Source organism: Protomyctophum parallelum (assembly GCF_964188405.1).
Source record: "Protomyctophum parallelum genome assembly, chromosome: 20".
In the NCBI taxonomy this organism is placed as follows: Eukaryota; Metazoa; Chordata; class Actinopteri; order Myctophiformes; family Myctophidae; genus Protomyctophum; species Protomyctophum parallelum.
Genome location: NC_139718.1, coordinates 27,309,686 through 27,328,675, shown reverse-complemented (window position 1 = coordinate 27,328,675; position 18,990 = coordinate 27,309,686). Strand labels below are relative to the sequence as shown.

The following is an 18,990-nucleotide window of genomic DNA, read 5'->3' as shown; positions in this document are numbered from 1 at the left end:
AGCTTACTTTTACAGGTATATAAATAGGTTTGAAATGGATGTACCTCAAATTTCTTCAGCTCTTCCTTGGCTACAGTGTAAAGTACTCCAGAGGACTTTGGCAGTGCAGCAGTCTTCTCGGAAGTGGCCAGCCACTCCTCGAAGCGTGCAAAGTCATCCAAAAACTTCTGCCATAACCGCCACGTCTCCTCAATCCTGGCAAAGAGCACAACAAATGTGTAGCAGAGTACATACATACCGTATACTGTAACATTATGTATGTTTGAAAGTGTTCATTAATATGTAATAATCGCTGTTCTCCTTGAGTGCATTCGCTTCTTACTTGAGTCTCCTATCCATAGACAAGGCACAGATGCTCCTCCAGCGGCGGTCAAGGCTGCGGGTGGCCTGCTGGATGGAGTCACATTCCGCATCGGTGGCACAGGCGTCACAGTCATGCAGGAGCACCTCACACAGGTTCAGGACAGATGCCACCCCGGTACTGTGTTTCTCTATGTCCCGCTGAAGCTCCTGTGAAAAGTGCCAATATAGTACCAAAAATTATCAAATCTAATCAACTACTGTTAGAACAACAGTTTGATAGAACACTTTTTTAGTAATAGGCATACTGTACTGTATGGTTAGTGGATAAGTTGAAGAGGTAGAGAATTTTGTGCTCTAAACTCAAGGCTTACTAGGGCTGAAGGCAGGTGTGAGAGGCCAGACTGAAAGTCCATAAAAAACCCAAAAAGGCTTGCAAATAGTGAGACAGAGAGTGGACGTCAGACCATTATCAACACTAAATGCTTGGCTATGTGTAGGCAGTAGGCCTATTTGAGGTAGGTAGAGAGGCTGATCGAAGACACAGAGTGCCATCAATCAGTCCATTACCACTGTTGTGGCCTAAGGGCCTGCAGAAAACACCATAATAGTCATAATACAACCAATACAGTAAACAAACATGAAATCAATCCAATATTGTCACATCACATCAAGAAGAGACATCTACCGGTACACAACTTTACAACTTAGATGAAGAATACTTCAGAACTTGAGAAGTATAGAAAAGGCCACAATGTTTGGTAAATATATACAAATAAGGGACACCATAATAAAGCAACTTACAAAAAGCAAGAGAGAGAAAAATCTTCATTAAGGGAAGGCCCTCTGGATGAAATGTCTTCATATTAAAAAATAATCTACTTGCATTCAGCTTGAAGCAGTCTTTTGATTGACATCACCACCTCTATGCGTTTTAGTTTTAGTAACTTTTTGCAATTTTGTAAGTAAATGACAAGTCTTGCATCCATTTTATGAAGTGGACAGTCCACTCACATTATCGTAAAAATGAGACACAGACAAGAAGGAGCTGGCAGATGCATTGATCCTAGCCACCACACCATCACTGGCTGCAGGTGCAGCACACAATAATTAATACTAGATAGATAGAACTTTATTGAAATGCAGTTGTCAATGGTAGGCCAGAAGTAAAGAAACACAGGACAGACACAGAAAAAGAAGATGCAGCTAAGGGTAGCAAAAATACTACTAATAATGATAAAGATAAAAAAGGGTTGGTAAGGTAAGGTAAGGTAAGGTAATTTTATTTATAGAGCGCCTTTCAAAACAGTTGTTACAAGGTGCTGTACAATAAAATAAAAGGAATAAAATAAGAACATTTCAATCAAAAGTAAACCAACAATGAAATAAGAAACAGAGCAACAGGTGCACCAGTTCACTTAAATAAATTGGGCCCAGCCCATGAAGAGATTTATAAGTAATTAATAAAAATTTAAATTGAAATTGTTAGCAGCAATTGTTAGCAGTCTAGCAGCCGCATTCTGCACAAGTTGGAGGCGGTAAATAGAGGAGCGACTCAATGTTGTAAACAAAGAGTTACAATAGTCCAGGCGAGATTAAATAAAAGCGTGGATACGTTTTTCCAGGTCTTGTGGTGTTAGTAAAGTTTTAATTTTAGCAATGTTTCCCAGCTCGAAAAAACATGTTTGGACAACCTTTTTTACGTGTGCTTCGAAACTCATTTTGTGATCAAAAAGAACACCTAGGTTTTTTGATACCTTAGTATAATTTGCTGTAACAGCCAAAGACTGCTGAATTTCACAGTGGGTGCTCTCGGGACCTATAATTAGGTAGCAGTATGAGTTTCTACAATGTTTTACCTGCTGTAGATCCAGCTTCCTTTGGATCTCCTGGAAGTCACAAGTGTCGTAGGTGATGGGGTTGGACAGCTCTGTCTCGATGTGGGCCAGCCAAGAGCGCAGGCTGCTCATGTTCTTGTCCAGTTGCTGCACAGCCACCAGTGTCTCCTTCAGCTTCTTCACTCTAATAATACAATGAATACAACTCTATACAATTAATGCAGCTCTCTATAATAAATGGAACTCTATGCAGTGAATGAAACTCTATATACAGTAATGAATGTACAGTAATTCTATACAATGAACGCAACTCTATTCACCAAATGAAACACAATAAACCACTGCCTGGAGTGGAACAGGCATATACTATACAATGGCGATTCTTATTCACTTTGTGTTATTCAGGGTTAAGGTGTGTGTCTGTGTTTTTACCGAGCTCCGATGAGGTCCAGGAGATGCTGCCAGCGGTCGCTGACTTTGCCAAGTTTCTGCTCAATTTCTGAAGCTTTGGTGTGATGGCTCGCCCTAGCCAGACGCTCTCCCAGTTCATGAAGTTGCTGCTTGTTCTGCTGTGCCACAGCTATCTCTTCCTGATAATCCTGACACACAGTAGTTTAGCACACAACAGTGAGTAGAATGTACAATAGGAGAATGGAGTGGCAACAGTGAGAATCGATCCATACCACTTTATGGCCCCTACATACTGAACTATATTTGCTCCGATAATGCTTTTGGCGCTCACCGACAAAACCCCTGATCTGATGCAAGATCGAGCTTTGATGCGATAAAAGCGCTCGCCGATGCCTTCCCGAGCGTTTCTGAATATCTAGCAGGTTTGATATTTGACTCTCTTGCCGACTGGACATCATACAGTATGAACAGGGTTTGCGACGGCACCCTGAGAAGGTCCATATTACAGCCAATGAGAGCACAGTGTGTGATCCCTAGTCGGCGATCAATGGTTTAGTGTGAAAACCACAAAGATAAAGACAAAAAGACTGCTGTAGTGTGAAATACAGTACTTAACGATCTGATGACTCCCGACAACTTTAAAACTCCTACAGTCTGTAGGGGCCATTAATGGCCAGGTGTGTTTACAGTATAGGTTAAACTAGTACAATGACTTGGTGTGTTGGAGCGCTGTGTAAAATACACATATGCATTGACTGAAAAAGTGCATGCAAGACACACAAGAACTATTCGAAGAATAACACAGCTCACTGTCAGTAAATAAGAACTGGTAGCCGTTGCTTTTTAGTTACCTTTCGGAGCTTCTCAATCATCTCCTCGATGCTGATGTCTCCGTTCTGGGAGACCTTGTTCTCCATGTGGGTGAGCCACTCGCACAGCTCCTTGTATTTCTCATTGAAGACCGACCATTCATTCAGCTTCTCACTCACCTGCTGCCTGCGCAATGACAGCTGAAGGGGAAAAACATCCTGTATTGTCAATGCTATAGTACACAGTATGTATACGTAATGTATACAGTTACGCACACGCACACACACACACACACACACACACACACACACACACACACACACACACACACACACACACACACACACACACACAACCACACAACCACACACACACACACACACACACACACACACACACACACACACACACACACACACACACACACACACACACACACACACACACACACTCAGTACATACCTGCTAAATCACAATGCGTTTCTACAAATTATACAGCCGTTTCTTCTACAGCAATGACTTGCCTCATTTAATGTAAGTAGTGACATATAGATGTCCCGGTACTGGCAGTACCATGAGTGATCATACAGCTAGCATTTCATTTCCTGTGTGTGACTTGCTCTGCTCTACACAGGATGCAGCATTTGAAGAATCTATGTCCTGTTTTGCATTGAGGTTTCTTTCCGTTTGTATACCTCAACTCTACTCACACTGGCCCATTTTCTAATTTGAATGAGGTATGAGCAACTACTGTTGGATATCCATTTGCATACTGTAATTCTGATTAAGTATGATACTGTTTACAGTACACTGTGACATGACAGCCTGCAGCTGATGCTATCAAATAACAATTTTACATGGGAGATGTTTAGAACATCTTATTTGAGAATAAATTGTGTAAAATCTATAATGTCTCACATGTATTAGTCTGTGTGTTTTTAGATGCCTATTGATCCCATGTGCCAAAGCTGATCAGTGAAGTCAATGACAGAAGGTGCTGGCTAAAGTTACAAACATTTTTGTGGGACATCAGTGCCACCATCTGGTATAACATGTAAGTGCACACACCATTGTCTTAAGTGTTCTTCATAATAAACTAATCTCATCTCAGACTCAACCCTAGTCAGAATCATCCTAAGCTTTATATGTTGGTCATTTGTTAACCATTTGTTTAGGTAAATTTGCTTTCCATAGTGATCAAAATTCAGCACAAATGTGGATGATATATTGACTTTCCTTTCATTAAGAGCTGCATTGTTAAGAGGGACTAGGATTGGTGCTCGTCTAATGTCAGAATTAAGAGTTCAAATCTGACTAGGGCCTCTCACGCTAAGAATAACATACTCATAGAAGAAAATGTGTCTATCCAATGGCATTTGTTACCCGTTATAACATAGTTGCTTGTGTATATAATATACCTGGTGACAGATTTCTTCCCACTGTCGATGCAAGAGCTCAATGCGCTCCTGCAGAACAGACAGGTCTTCAGCGCTGATGTAACAGGACAGAGACTCTCTCAGCACAGTCAGGTGGGCCATGTCCTCAGTCCAGCCGTCAAATGTGTTCTCCAGGTCCTGATGATGAGAATAATAATAATAATAATAGTAATAATAACAACCACTACCAGTAAGACGCCTGAGGGCGAGAAGCGACCTCGCCCAAAAGGGCAAGATCGTGTGTACGCATCCGCCTGGGTGACAGCAGACTGCTGGGCGAACACTGGCACTTTGGAATGGGTGGTCAGATCAACATATGGAATGAATTCTGTACTGGCCATATATGGAGCGTGTCTTGAGTGTACAGGATTTGATGAGGTCAGATCAACATATGGAATGTCAGAACAGGTCAGCTCCATATATGGAGATCTAAGGGTGGCAGCAGGGGCAGTGTCTTGAGTGTACAGGGTTTGATGAGAGCCCAGTTAGGGCCAGGCCTTAATTTTCGGGCCTGTTGAGAACTCTAGTTTTCGCCGGCTGCCGGACTGCAAAAGGGAGACATCTAAGAGGAAGGATGGAAGGGGAAGGATCAACATATGGAATGTCAGAACAGGTCAGCTCCATATATGGAGATCTAAGGGTTTGAGGTCAGATGTAGAGTTGCTGGCCAATATTGATGACACGTGATGTCACGAGGGATGACAAACCAACCAACCAAACAACACACTGACGGGAAATGCACGATTTCATAGTAAATGCGACCTGCAGTCGCAATAATAATAAACCGTAAGTCGCAGATTACTATGAAAACCTGTGTTTTCGTCGATCCGTTGGTCAGTCACGCCTCCATATATGGCCGTCAGTCCATCATGCCTCGTGACACGCTTCATATATGGCCGTCTCCATATATGAAGATCACGACACTGACCTCATCAAATCCTGGATAGCCATACATGGAGAAGACTGGATCATCACCTAGATCTGTATATATGGAGCCGGCCAGCAACTCTACATCTGACCTCAAACCTCAAACCCTTAGATCTCCATATATGGAGCTGACCTGTTCTGACATTCCATAGGTTGATCCCAAAGTTATTAGTGCAGCCGCGCCCGACAGCCGGTGAAATTAGAGTTCTCAACAGGCCCAAAAATTAAGGCCCGGGGCTACCTGGGCCCTCATCAAACCCTGTACACTCAAGACACGCTCCGTATATGGCCAGCCCTCATCAAACCCTGTACACTCAAGACACTGCCCCCATTGCCACCATTAGATATATGGATCTGACCTGTTCTGACATTCCATATGTGGATCTGACCTCATCAAACCCTGTACACTCAAGACAAGCTCCATATATGGCCAGTACAGAATTAATTACATAATATGTTGATCTGATCTGATCTGTTAACTTGGTGGCGCCCTTATGTTGATATCAACATAGTAATATCTTAATGAGCGTTCCATAATCTATCACTTGTCTACTTTCACCATGATCACATGCCGTATGCGCACATAAATGTTTAGACATAGAATAACATATCTATCTATCTTAAATTATGAAACATCTGTGTTGTTATGTCTGTCCTAGGCATAAAATAAAATAAATCACTTTGTTCCAAACATTTGTGCCACTGTGCCAATATAAGTAGTAGTGTGTACAGTACAATGGAACCCTATTTGCATATGCTCATGTAGGTGGATTTGAAAACCTTCTGAACAGTGTGGTTACATTGTCCAGACTGGAGTCCATGACTATGAGGCTTTCAGTGAGCAGCTGGATTCTTTGGGGCGTTGGATAGTGGAGGCTCACTCTTTCCATTTTACAAAAGGATCTGTTTATGATGAAACACTGAACAGCAAACAGATTCTGGCTTCTGGGTATTGGTCAGGGAAGGCCATGTATTATTAGGTTAGTCCCTAAAGGTGCAAACATCTGTTTTCTGTAATTCCATGATATTTCTGGAAAAACAACCTTTACAGCATCATTACTGTACCAAGCTGTAGAAGTAAAAAAATGAATTTGTTTAAAACAGGCTACCTTGCAGCGCATCTGCTCAGCTTGCAGGTCCTCGTGGTGATGGGGAAGATGCTGAGACAGCTGCCGTTTGAAGGCTCGTAGCCTCTCCAGTGATCCACCGATACCTCTCTCACAACGCTCCCAGTCCTGTACACAGCACACACACAAATGAAAGGTGAATCAAAGTTCAAACAAATCGCTGCTGCACACTCCATAATGTTGGCAGTGATGCTTGAAATAAGCGAGCATGATAAGAGTGTGCGACCAAATTTTATATATAGCCATCAGCGATGCATTTAAATGACAACGCAGCAACCCATGGCATATGATGACATATCTAGAGATTCCAGACTCAGGCTGGTTATATGTGGTTGGTTTGGCACCGACTCCGTAACCCACCTAGCGCTGAGCGACTCCGTGCAGGGCTTCCCAGGCTATTCTTCACACCATGCTATGCCCCAAACCATAAAGATTCACCTCATATTTGCAAACCACAAACGGCAAACGCCCATCTGTGTCACCAAGTAATTAAGGCCTATTCATAGTCCAGTTTTCAGTGAATAGGTGACCACCGAAAACCACAACATGACATCACGCCGCGGTGAACAACACATTTTTACACTCTTTTTACTAACCACTGTTTCGGTGGTCACCTCTTCACCGAAAACTGGACTATGAATTGGCCTTTAGTGTACCTTTAACAAGGTGGCCAGCTCTCTCTTCTGCTCCTCCAAGCAGACGTTGGCGTGCACCCAGCGCTCCTGGATGTCTGTGAGCTCCCCTTGCAGGGCGTTCTCTGCTCGGCTGTCTGCCGACAGGAGGAGCTGCCTGCCCGCCTCCACTGTCAGGATGTAGCTGCCCTGCTGGCGCTGCAACACCTTCTCCTTCAGCTGCAGCGGTAAATTATGACAGTCAGTCCGTGTTGGAGATTAGTGAATGTACACACTGCTGGAATCAATAGACCGCAATCAAGTGTTACACTGTAAAGCTCCCTACACACCGGGCACAATTATTGGATTTTTAGCGGTTTTCCGAAAAACGCGGCCGGTGTGCAACCACCTTTACTGTACATACTACTGTCCACAATCAAACGTGGCCTAAAATACATATAATTTCTTTAAAAAAAAGAAATTGCTTCTTTTTTTAAGAGAGGGACTGTATTGGGGAGAAACAATACAGTATTTTCACTATTATTACTATTACCACAAGACCATTATAATTTACCTATATTGCTCTGATAGAGCCCCATCGGGACAGAAACATTGATCAATGATGGGGATCTTTCTGTAATGCTGTCTGCTGCAGTCTACATTACTCTTCTGTACTGTTTGACAATCAGGTTTTCCAAAGAAGTCTTTCTTCTTGTCCATAACCACACATGTTGGATATATGTACTAATATATTATCGCCACAAAGCTTGACAGTATACCTGGACAGCATCCAGCATGGAACGGGCCTGCTGCAGAGGAACAGTAGTCCCTGCCTGCAGGGCTTCTGCTGGGTAGGAAACCTCCACCAGCCATTTACGTAGTTTCTCCACCATCTCTCTGTAGCGCTGCCACTGACGGATTAGCCCGTCGATTATTCCCCGCCTCTGCTGGGCACGCCTCACAACGCCCTGCCACTGGTTACTCAGCAGTGACAACTTCAAGTTGAACTCATGTCTACAGGTGAGGACAATAGTTTCATGATTCATAGGAAAGTTATGAAGGCTATTTGTTCAACAGCAAGTCAAAGCTTATATTTTCCTGTTAAACATTGGAATGACAGATAAGTGTGAGCAAGGCTTGGACACTGTACCTGTCATCTACTTGTCCCTGCTCTAACATCCTCTGTCCATCGCTGATGATAGAATGAAGAATCTGCTGACGACTAAACATCTCAGCTTGGAACAGCTGTAAAGAGAAGAGACTCAAGAGTGTCACTATTACAGGCAAATAATAAATCATTCAATAAATATACTGATTTCACAGGGTCTATGGCTATAGTCATGCTTGTCATTTGAATGTGATGTTTCAGTTCTCATCATAAAGATTTTATGAGAAGATACCGATTAATACTGACACACTGCAAAGGCCCTGTGGAATTGTATTAATTTCAGTCTGCGTAAATGTTACTTTTTCCACTCTACAGAATTCGATAATTATGCCAGTTTGAACAAAACAATATTTGAGAGCAACATTACATATTTCCGCATATTATTATATATTATATATATTATGTTGCCTTATGCATCCAGCTATGATAAAATGTAAAATAACTTGCAGTATAATCATAGCAGTGGAGAGATGGTCAAGACTATTATTGTCCCAAAACACTAACCTCATGGGCTTTCTGCTGTTCCACCAAACTCTGGTAGTTTCCAGAGATTTCCACAGCCAGGTTCTCCTCCGTCTGCACCAGGAACTCCATCCATGTCTCACACTTCTCCAGGAAGGTCTGCTGCTGCAGCAGGAAGGACTGAAGTTTGCTGCAAAGTGACAAAAAACGGATTGAAGGGATTTGTTCAAAATGAGATGAAGTATATGGAGGTTTGGGTGGCCTTTATATATTTCTTTTTAAATAGACTGAAATCCAACAGTATAAATGATAATTTAGTGCAAGAGACCAGAATAAGCATGGAATCTATTCTGTTTGTATGATGTCCTACCTGAACCTCTCTGTGGTCTGGGCTGAAGCAAAAGTCCAGCTCCTGTGGAGTTTCTGCATGCGTTTGATCTCAGAGTCGTTGAGAGGCAACCGGTAACCAAGCTCATTAAGACGTTCCAGTTCAGGAGCCATACTGCTGAATTTCAGCATCAGCCTCTAAAGGAAGACAACAGGAAGAGGTGGTACTGTACTAAACCATCAACCATAGCCAATAATAGACAGATGTTCAGTAGCAAGTAGCAGACAGAAAGGATAAAGAAAAGTTTACCTTGAGGTCCCCCATGCGGTCCTGTATCATTGATAAATCAGTGGAGCCATTGGGATCCTGGACCTTCAGACCCTCCTCAGCCTCCACTATCCAACGCCCCAAAGAATCCAGCTGCTCACTGAAAGCCTCATAGTCATGGACTCCAGTCTGGACAAATACATAGAATCCCAGCATAATTACTCTTCATTCATGACAAGCATTTAATTGCTTACATCATTGGTTGTTATTTAGTAATGTTTGGAAAAGTACCAAGTAAAAAATCCCACATTTAGAAGGACCTGAGTAAAAAGAGAAAAGAAAATCCACATTCATGTGTTTGCAGCACCTGTAGCGTGGTGAGTTGCCTGGTGAGGGACTGTTCCACAGAAGTGAGGCGCTGGCTGAGAGACAGGTGATCTGACTGTACAGCCGATGCTGCTGAGGTGTCCACCTGCTGTTTCAGCTGCTCGCCCAGCTCATGGAGGACCTGAAGCGAGGCCAGCACTGGAGCCTGAGACCGCAGCAGTTCCTGAGACAGACCAACAGTTTAAGTCTTAGGCTGATGCTCTGATCCTGAGCAAATCATAACAAAGTGCAGCTCAATTCCTTGATCACAAACATCCAGGAACATAAATATACAGTAAGGAATACAAGAACAAGTGCATTTAATCTTCAACACAAGTCAACTGATAAGGCTAAATATCAATATGCTTCATTCTGTATGTGTGTATGTGTATGCAATGAAAATCCATCCCTCACTTGTGTTAAATGTAATAAACTTTTGGAGACATCCTCAGTGTTCTTAGGCATTTAGTTTCCATTACTATCTCAAAAGACAATTTCCCTCCCCTTATAATAAGTAAATATGACGAGTGCAATTTTCTAAGTATAATGTGCCGTAGCTTAACTCACGCTGCATTCATGGATCCAGTCGGACACCTCATCGTCAGCGATGTCTTTACTGCAGGCTGTCTTAAGGAGCTGGTCTGCTTTCTCCTCTTGCAGTTGGACATTGGTGGTGCTCTGCTCATGCAGATGCTTGTAGTGCTGCCACAGCAGCAGCAGGGCTTTACTGCTCCTCAGACGCTCTGCTATCTCCTCCAGCAAACACGTCCACCTGGACAGTGGACACCAATACCAGGTGGTTGAACGTCTTTGTCTTTGTCCATTTGGCTATGTTTGTACGCTCTCAGTTAAATGAATTAAAATTTACACTCAGGGTTTTCCAGTGCATGCACATGCACATCCACTCACCTTGCGTTGACATCCTTTAGTGCATTGTTGAGGGCGTCTGATACTGAAGGATGGCACTCCTTTAACAGTTGATGTGTCACTGCTCCAAACTTTCTCAGACTGCTCTCCTGCTTCTCCAAGTCTTCTTGCAGGTTCTTTACAATTACAAGTGACAAACACAACATAAAGAGTCGGGACAGATCTGAAGACATGATTCCAGTCCAATTAAGTTCCTGGACAACAATTGGATGTGATTGTGATTGGGTTTTGATGGTCACAGTGATCTTCCGTTGGTACGCAACAACACACTGCTTTCACTCGATGTAACCATAAACTAGATCTCGGACAGACACTCATACCGTAGCACATAGACAACCCCTCCAATAACAGTGCAAGGCATGAAAAGCACACTAATGTTCTATTTTCCTTGCATCTCAAATCATACACACATTCACTCTGACTTACATGTAGACTCTGCACTTGGAGCTGGACGGCCTCCAAGGAGCCGGTGAGGAGGCGGAAACGAGATACGGAATACCGCCCCTCCATCAGGTAGCCGTTGATCTCCTCTGAGGCTCGCTTGTACAGACTCCACTGGTCCAGCACTGAATTCAGGCTTATCTTCAGCTGCCCGATCTGTAAAGATGCACAGTTGATCACATCAGCCTCAATATATACACCAAGCGCAATAGAATAGAACAACAGAAGGAAGCAGAATGATGAATTTGTACTGTTCAATCATTCTTGTACCTCGGGTTACAGTAAAAATATGCAGTGACTGAAGGATTAGGATTACCAAGTGGTCCAGGTTCGCCCAGGTGTGATTGACACCCTGTAGCGTCTCCATGACGATAGCACAGGCCTCGTCTGTCTTGTTCTGAACGAGTGCACAGCCTTGCTCCTCAACCCTCTCCAGGTCCCTCTCCTTCTCCTTCAACAGCTCCTCCATTTCCTGAAAAACATTTGAGAAATCAGTTAAAAGGTGCTGCTTTATGACCATAGAGTAGCCTACAATAAAATGCAAACAGCAGTGATCTCTTTTACAGGTAAAAGGTTATCAGTTCCGGTCTGTGAAACACATTGTGATAAAACAAGGATGGTATATTAAATAAAGTGAGAAGCTTGCCTGGCAGTCTTTGAATGCATTCTGTACTGAGTTCAAGTCCTCTATTCTGTGTTTCCTCTTCAGTCTCTCCTCCTGAAAAGACATCCAGGACTTCAGTGCCTGGATACTGCTCTCATACTCCAGCCACCTTTCCAGTAAGTTCTCCAGGAACTGGATCTGAGAACACAACATGCAAAAACGGATGTGATTCGTATTTTGTAGCCATGTGCTCAAGTTTTCACCATAGCTAACAAACCATTCTAATGGTACATACCAAAATAGTGCAAAGACATTGCCAAAAGAGAGTTTTGTAGAGGAAGTCCTGCAGCAATAGCTTATCTATGGTCTAACAGTATCTAACAGTCTGCAATACATTTGCCATAGTGTATACTAGTGTAAACGGTTTACTGATTTCTGTTTCACTTAGGAGAAGATATATTAATAAGTAAGCAGACTTGTGTGTGGGGGACATTGATTTATTATGATGTTTTTGCACTGTGCTGCTGATGTTTACGTCTGACTCTTGCGTTCTTCTATTTCATCAGTGGTTGTGTTCTTACCCTCTCTGTGATGCGACCCTGCAGTATTTGCCACCGGCGGTTCATGGCTCCCAGCCTTTCAGCGAAGTCTGTCTTATCGCTGCGCTTGCTCTCCACATCCTGACCACTGATCTGCAGCACCGACTGGTTTACAAAATCCACTGTCAACTGTTTACAGCTTACATCCACCCTGAAACCCTGAACAAGCAAATGACAGCCGATGCCGTTATTATTACAGATTTAAATTTCACATGTATACAACGTATATACTCAACAAACACCTTTTTAATAACTTTCTGTGGACATCTGAAGATATATATTTGGCAATTTTCTGTGTGTGGAAAAGGACCACGTACTTAAACATTTGTTTGTTTCAGTATGAAGTATGTTATCCTCTCTGATGTTATACACATATGATGCTGATATACTATACTAATTGCAGTTGTACGTACCTTGTACTTTTGCAGGTAGTCCTGAATGACTGTTGACCCCACAGCAGTACTCAGGTTCTCCTCATCCTCCTCCATGACATTTTCCATCAGGGACATCCAATTAAATAGCTCAGAGATGGCGTGGCGGGAGGCCAGCTTCTCCATTTGCACCTGAGACAAAAAAACAACTCCATCAGAACAGCAGCATATCAACCCTTCCAGAGCAGGGTCAGAAGGCAACCTTTCATGAATAACATATAGTGCAATGAGAAAGCAGTACTCTTCTACCTGATGCAGCTTCTCCTGGACCACTGGCAGTCGTGTAAGCAGCTCTGTCCAATGGCTGTCGACTCGCGCCAGTTCAGACCGAAGCACTGCTGTATCCACTTTCTTCAACCGCAGCAACTGGTTACCCTCGGTCACCACTGAACTCTTCAGGCAGGACTTGCCCTCCACTTCCTTGGAGAACTCCTACGGACAGAGAAAGACAGATCAACTCATACATGTTGTTGTTATTAATTACTTTCTTACTTGGTAAATTGATTGTTTGATACATTTACATAATGTACTGCCTTAGTGCGCTGATTCGCGCACCGCTCCATAGATCTTACTGAATTGCCATTTCATACTGATATGCACAGTAGAATGTCTATATTCCTCACCAGGAATGCAGACAGATGGTCTCTGACAGTCTCCAGCTCCTGTGGAACCAACAGTGCCTGGGTGTTCCAGAACTCCAAACGCTCCAGTGCAGACTGCAGCCACTCGTTTAGCTCAGCACTCTCCCTCTGATACCTGCGAAGAAAGAAAAACTAACATCACAAATTAAGCACTAACAAAACGCAATGTGATAATAGCAATATCAGTGTTGGGTGGTGCTATTACGAAGATCTCTTAAACAAGCCATGATGTGAGACAATTCAAGAACAACATTTCAATGTTGGTCATTTTTGTAATAACAACATAACATACAGTCATACAGTAAGCCTTTGCCTTACAAAACCGGAGCCACAACATTAGAAAACATAAAACAAACGTAATGAAAGTTCTGTTGTCTTTGACCTGGTCCAGTGCTTGAGGATGGCCTCGAGGCGTTGGAGTTCCTTGTTGACCGTGGTGGTGTTGCTGAGCCAGTGCTCGCCCAGCAACGCGAGCTGGTTCTCCAGGCTGGGACAGCACACTGACAGCAGCAGACGCTTGCCTTCATCCAGGACTTGGTACAGCTTATGTTGGTGCTCTGTCAGTCTGGCCTTAAGACCCTAAAAAGAGAGCAGAGGTACACGCTGTACTGTACATCAAGAGAGTGATGGCTAGATCAAATGGAGAATAGTGAGTTTGAGACAGAAAGGGTGACAGTTTGAAATACTGAGAAGGCTGGGAGAGCGTAGGAGATATTTTAATTATCATGGATGTACTGTATACTAAATGCTAAATGCATTTTAAACTGGCTGTATACGACTGTTGCAATCGAGATTAAATATATTGTTGTCAATATGATACAAACCTGATACAATGAGATCCTGTCAGAGAGTTTCTCCTCTGTTTCCTCCACCAGGACAACAGCAGGGAGACTTCCCTCTACTGCCTCCAGCTGTCTGTTCAAGGCCTGGTAATCCTGCATTAGACGGCACCATGTCTGAAATACATTTACAGAACAACACATGAGGCAACTAAGAAGCAGCATTATATATATTTTTTAAAACAGCGGATCTACAAGCTCACAGCGCGTTGTGATTAGCTGTGAGCTTGTAGATCGTCTATTTTCAAATAGCCAATGTATACAGGTTTAAAGGGCTCATGTAGCCTGGTCACTTCTTTTGGGCTTGTTTTCGTAGAACTGGTTACCTGACAGTGCTAAAAAGCTATGTGTGGCATAGTAACTTCTAAAACACATTTTAGCTTTTAATAGCCAAGACAAATTAGCAAAGGAAATTTCAATGAGAGGAGAAAGAATAAATAAAGTCGAACTAATTTAAGTAACAGCAGATGCACATTCAGCAAATTCAGTGCTTAGAAGATATGCTGACCCGACTGAATTTTAACATTTGGGGTCTCACAGATAGCTTCTCATATAAAAATACATGGCCTTGATCCTCTACATTTACATGTAGGCCAATATAGAATGCATTCACCTGGTTGCATTATCACTTGGGACTTACATATCATCAGGAATATTTATTTTCTGGGTCTTTAGGTGGGGTTACACATACCAGAAGGTACAAATGATGTTATACATTATTTAAACCTGTACAGTTTTCTTTTTCCAAACTGGCTACCACAAATAAAAGAAAAGAAAGAAAGACAATTAAAATTGAGATATGACATTTCTAATTGCCTTCACTTTTCCTATAAGTGTTATGAATGTCAGATAGTATACATAAGAGCTGTACTTCCATGCTCACAATGTTTAGGAATAGATTTTTATTTCTATGGTCTCACCTCAAGGATGCACTCCAGCTCTACACCTCTATTGTGAGCCTCTTTGAGGACCCCCTGAGCCTGGACCAGAGTCTCCTCCAGGACCTGTCTCTCCTTGGGCAGCATCAGACTACTGATCTTCCTGAAGAAGGTTTCTGTTAGGATCATATGGGACTCCAACCCCTGGAAGAACTCCTGGAGGACAAAAACAGCAGCTTGCATTTAGCATTTTAGCTTGCTAATTCCATAAACTTGGCAACAGACAACCACAGACATGTACAAAAGTTTGGCTCTGGAGTCCTATGTTGAACAAATTAATAAATACCCACTCTCTCATATGGGTTCCTGTATAATTAGACCATATATTTTTTTATACTGCATTATTGCTTAAACAAAACTTGCATCTGCACTTGAATGTCTACTCCACAAGTCTCTTAGTCTAGTCGAGTATAAGCTTTACTTTACCTTATGTTTGTCGAGTAGATTCTGCACTTCCTCTGCAGAACTGGCGATGATCCTTTGGTTGGTGGCCATCTTGTCCTGAGCTGTGTCCACCAGGTCAGTCAGGTCCTGAAGAGCCCGCTCATATTGGCCCTTCAGAGCCATGTTCTGGTTCAAGCCACAGCGTCGTGAGCCCACTGTCATCACCAGCTCCTCATAGCCGTCCTGGAATACATACATAACAGGAAGAACACCATTTGTCACAGTCATGACTCCATTGATTGTCATGTTTACTAACTAGAGTTGCTGATCTTCCAGAAATGTTGGTAATATTTAAATTCTCAATGCAATTAGTAAAGTGCGAGGTATACATATTGCAATGTGATCTAATGGAATTTACTATTATGATTCTCATTCAATTGAAGATTTTTATTATTATTCAGTTTCACATTTCTGTATTACACATTATAATATACTAGACCTGTTTCTGTCAACCACCGGCCTACTTGGGAACGATGCAAGTTGTGAACCTAGTATGCAATACCCGTTGCCATAGCACCAGTTTTAACCGTATGTCTGTGTCCCTTGGCAGGTGTGGGGTTGCCATGGCATGGCAGAGGCTGGGAATTCTACAAGCTCATTAGGTCCACTGGCAGAGCCTGACCAGAGCCTTTTGTGGCGGTTCTGGACAACCGTGTATCCGACCGACTAAAGGCCGGGCACTGCACTCTGCATTGAAGTCGGTGGGGCGAACGGTTCTCGAGTTTTGCAAGATTGACACCAGCTTGCAACAATGCAATGTTGAATGTATTGTTTCTCTCCTTACAAAAAAAATGTATGGTTGGTGTCAAGAGAACACTGTTAAGTCAAGTTCGGTACCTGTAGCTTCTGCAGCTTGTTGGATGATATTTGATCTGCTTGTAGAGCTACTCCTCTGGTTTTGAGCTCGGTGATCTTCTGTTCATAGTCTTTCAAACTGCTTTCGGCATCTGCAATGACCTGAACGAAATAACACAACACTGTTGATGAATGGTTGAAATATTGTTTTTGTCTGCATTCACTCTTCTCAGTGAGAAAGAGTATTGTCAATCTACTGTATCTGTACAAGTATTTTGAAAGGTGGGTGATTCTTACCTCCAGCTGTTTAGAAGTAGATTTATCCATGGCTCCGGCTAACGTCTGTAGAATCTGGCACTTGGTTTCAATAAGAGCAGTTTGGAGATGTTGTAGCTCTGTCTGTATTTGCCAAAATAAAATTTCTTTAGAGCATGTAAACCTCTACCACTTTACAAATGATGTAATACATATGGCCCATATTAAATATAGAGAACTCCCACACACATACAACCTATGTGTGTATGTACAGTAGTTATCATTGTGTGTTTTGGTCAAAGATTTATGTGTTGACAAACTACATAATTAAAGAAGTGCATGAATGTTACATGCTTGACAGAATTATGATCAAATTACTCTCAATCATAATGTGACAAAGAAGATTGACAGAAGACATAACCACAAAACGTGCAATGACCTGGTAGGCTGTGAGCTCATGTATCCTGGCCCTCATGTGTTCACAGCGTTCCGTCAGAGCTGAACCCAGGGCGCCTAGTCTCTCTTTCAGGCAGTCCAGGGTATCTTCCAGCAGGACCCGTTCCTCCTGCTTCAGCCCTGCTGGCACAGCCAGCAGAACCTTGCTGTGTCTAACCTCCTCAGTCACATCCCTCACATCAGTACCCAGCGTCTGCAGAGAAGAGAGGTTTAAAACCTTCAATTCTAAAATATTTTGCAAGGTTATAACGCAAAAAATAAAGGCACTGTGCAGAAATATTCATCCATCTTACTGTACAAGTTATGGTAGGTTATATATCATTTGATGTCTCCCTTTTGACTGATACCTGTCAATTCAAACTCTAGACGGGCACGCCCTAAAGTTATTAGCGCAACCGCGCCTGGCAGCCAGCGAAAGATAGAGTTCTCAACAGGCCCGAAAATTAAGGCCTGGCCTTACCTGGGCCCTAACTGGGATGGCCCGCCTGGCCTTACTAATTACCACACATTTTTCACCCTACCCGGCCCGAAAACGTAAATTAAATAAAAAAGGTCCATATATGGACATTCCCAGACCTGTAGTTACATCGTGCCTCACCCTTCTCACCCCCAAGGCGTCTTACTGGTTGATAGATTATAGTAGGTTAACAGGAAACAGGGAGAGAGATGAGGGGAAGACACGCAGCAAAGGTCGTTGAGATCGGGACTCGAACCCACGACACATTGTCAGGCTGGGGTACCAGCCTAGGTGCCCGGACCGCTAGGCCGGCCCAGGCCATGGTCATATTTTATTGATCCCTGTAGGAGGAAAAAGTATTCAGACAGCCACTGGGCCGGACCAGAGGATCTGCTCCAACTCTAAGGCTGGAGCCTTAGAGTGTGTCTTTTGTCATGTCTTTTGGTGTCATAGTAAACTGGAGCACCCAGAGTGAAATACATTTTAAATTGTGGCGAACCTATAATCTCCACACAGAAAGGCCCTGTTTGGGTTCAAAGTAAAACCCTAGGCTAACTTGCCAATAACCACAAGAACCCTAGCGACTGTATTCTGGATATGTCATCATAATAAGCAAACATTTGGTGAAAATAGGCAAACAAAAACAGCAGATCGACATTTGGTGTAGTGAAAAATGGAGGAGGCCAATAATAGTCAACATGTAAGTGGTTATTAAGCTAAAGCAACAGCGCTGACCCCTGAGCCACCCAGCCAGTATAATAGTTATGGTATACTGTATTGTACCTCCTGATTGTGGAGTTGCATCTCTGCAATCTCAGTCAGCAGCACTGAGCCAGAGAACACAGTGCTCTCCACATCATCCAGCCAGGTGGAGGTGGATGTCACAGCAGTGAAGAGCTGCTGCTCCATCGGCGACACCTTTCTCTCACCACCAACAGGCTACGTAGACGAGAAACACCACACCACAGCAATTAAACCAACACCCAATTCAAATCTCGAATATTTATTATTCAGGCACTGGAAATGCGTTTCCATTTCCAATGCTATTTTTCTGTTTTGGGGAAAATATATTTAATATCTCTGAAATACAGATGATTAACTTTGTGAATGTA

At 42.9% G+C, this 18,990-nt stretch overlaps 1 protein-coding gene across 4 annotated transcripts in view; it reads right to left on the bottom strand.

The window, feature by feature from the left end:
* syne1b (spectrin repeat containing, nuclear envelope 1b) overlaps window positions 1–18,990 on the bottom strand; it is a 125,314-nt gene that overhangs the window by 17,280 nt on the left and 89,044 nt on the right. For all 4 annotated transcript variants that reach the window (XM_083792259.1, XM_083792256.1, XM_083792257.1 and 1 more), the window contains 31 exons: window positions 18,662–18,817; window positions 17,405–17,614; window positions 17,008–17,109; window positions 16,753–16,872; window positions 15,898–16,098; window positions 15,454–15,627; window positions 14,519–14,650; window positions 14,077–14,273; window positions 13,677–13,809; window positions 13,303–13,485; window positions 13,036–13,185; window positions 12,605–12,781; window positions 12,066–12,221; window positions 11,736–11,891; window positions 11,405–11,575; window positions 10,961–11,094; window positions 10,619–10,823; window positions 10,053–10,235; window positions 9,728–9,874; window positions 9,461–9,615; window positions 9,133–9,280; window positions 8,611–8,705; window positions 8,240–8,474; window positions 7,506–7,700; window positions 6,832–6,957; window positions 4,778–4,933; window positions 3,401–3,559; window positions 2,571–2,737; window positions 2,160–2,322; window positions 323–510; window positions 45–195 (listed from right to left, as the gene is read on the bottom strand). In XM_083792259.1, the coding sequence (XP_083648385.1) occupies window positions 45–195; window positions 323–510; window positions 2,160–2,322; window positions 2,571–2,737; window positions 3,401–3,559; window positions 4,778–4,933; window positions 6,832–6,957; window positions 7,506–7,700; window positions 8,240–8,474; window positions 8,611–8,705; window positions 9,133–9,280; window positions 9,461–9,615; window positions 9,728–9,874; window positions 10,053–10,235; window positions 10,619–10,823; window positions 10,961–11,094; window positions 11,405–11,575; window positions 11,736–11,891; window positions 12,066–12,221; window positions 12,605–12,781; window positions 13,036–13,185; window positions 13,303–13,485; window positions 13,677–13,809; window positions 14,077–14,273; window positions 14,519–14,650; window positions 15,454–15,627; window positions 15,898–16,098; window positions 16,753–16,872; window positions 17,008–17,109; window positions 17,405–17,614; window positions 18,662–18,817 (5,025 nt within the window). The remainder of the gene's footprint in view (window positions 1–44; window positions 196–322; window positions 511–2,159; window positions 2,323–2,570; window positions 2,738–3,400; window positions 3,560–4,777; window positions 4,934–6,831; window positions 6,958–7,505; window positions 7,701–8,239; window positions 8,475–8,610; window positions 8,706–9,132; window positions 9,281–9,460; window positions 9,616–9,727; window positions 9,875–10,052; window positions 10,236–10,618; window positions 10,824–10,960; window positions 11,095–11,404; window positions 11,576–11,735; window positions 11,892–12,065; window positions 12,222–12,604; window positions 12,782–13,035; window positions 13,186–13,302; window positions 13,486–13,676; window positions 13,810–14,076; window positions 14,274–14,518; window positions 14,651–15,453; window positions 15,628–15,897; window positions 16,099–16,752; window positions 16,873–17,007; window positions 17,110–17,404; window positions 17,615–18,661; window positions 18,818–18,990) is intronic.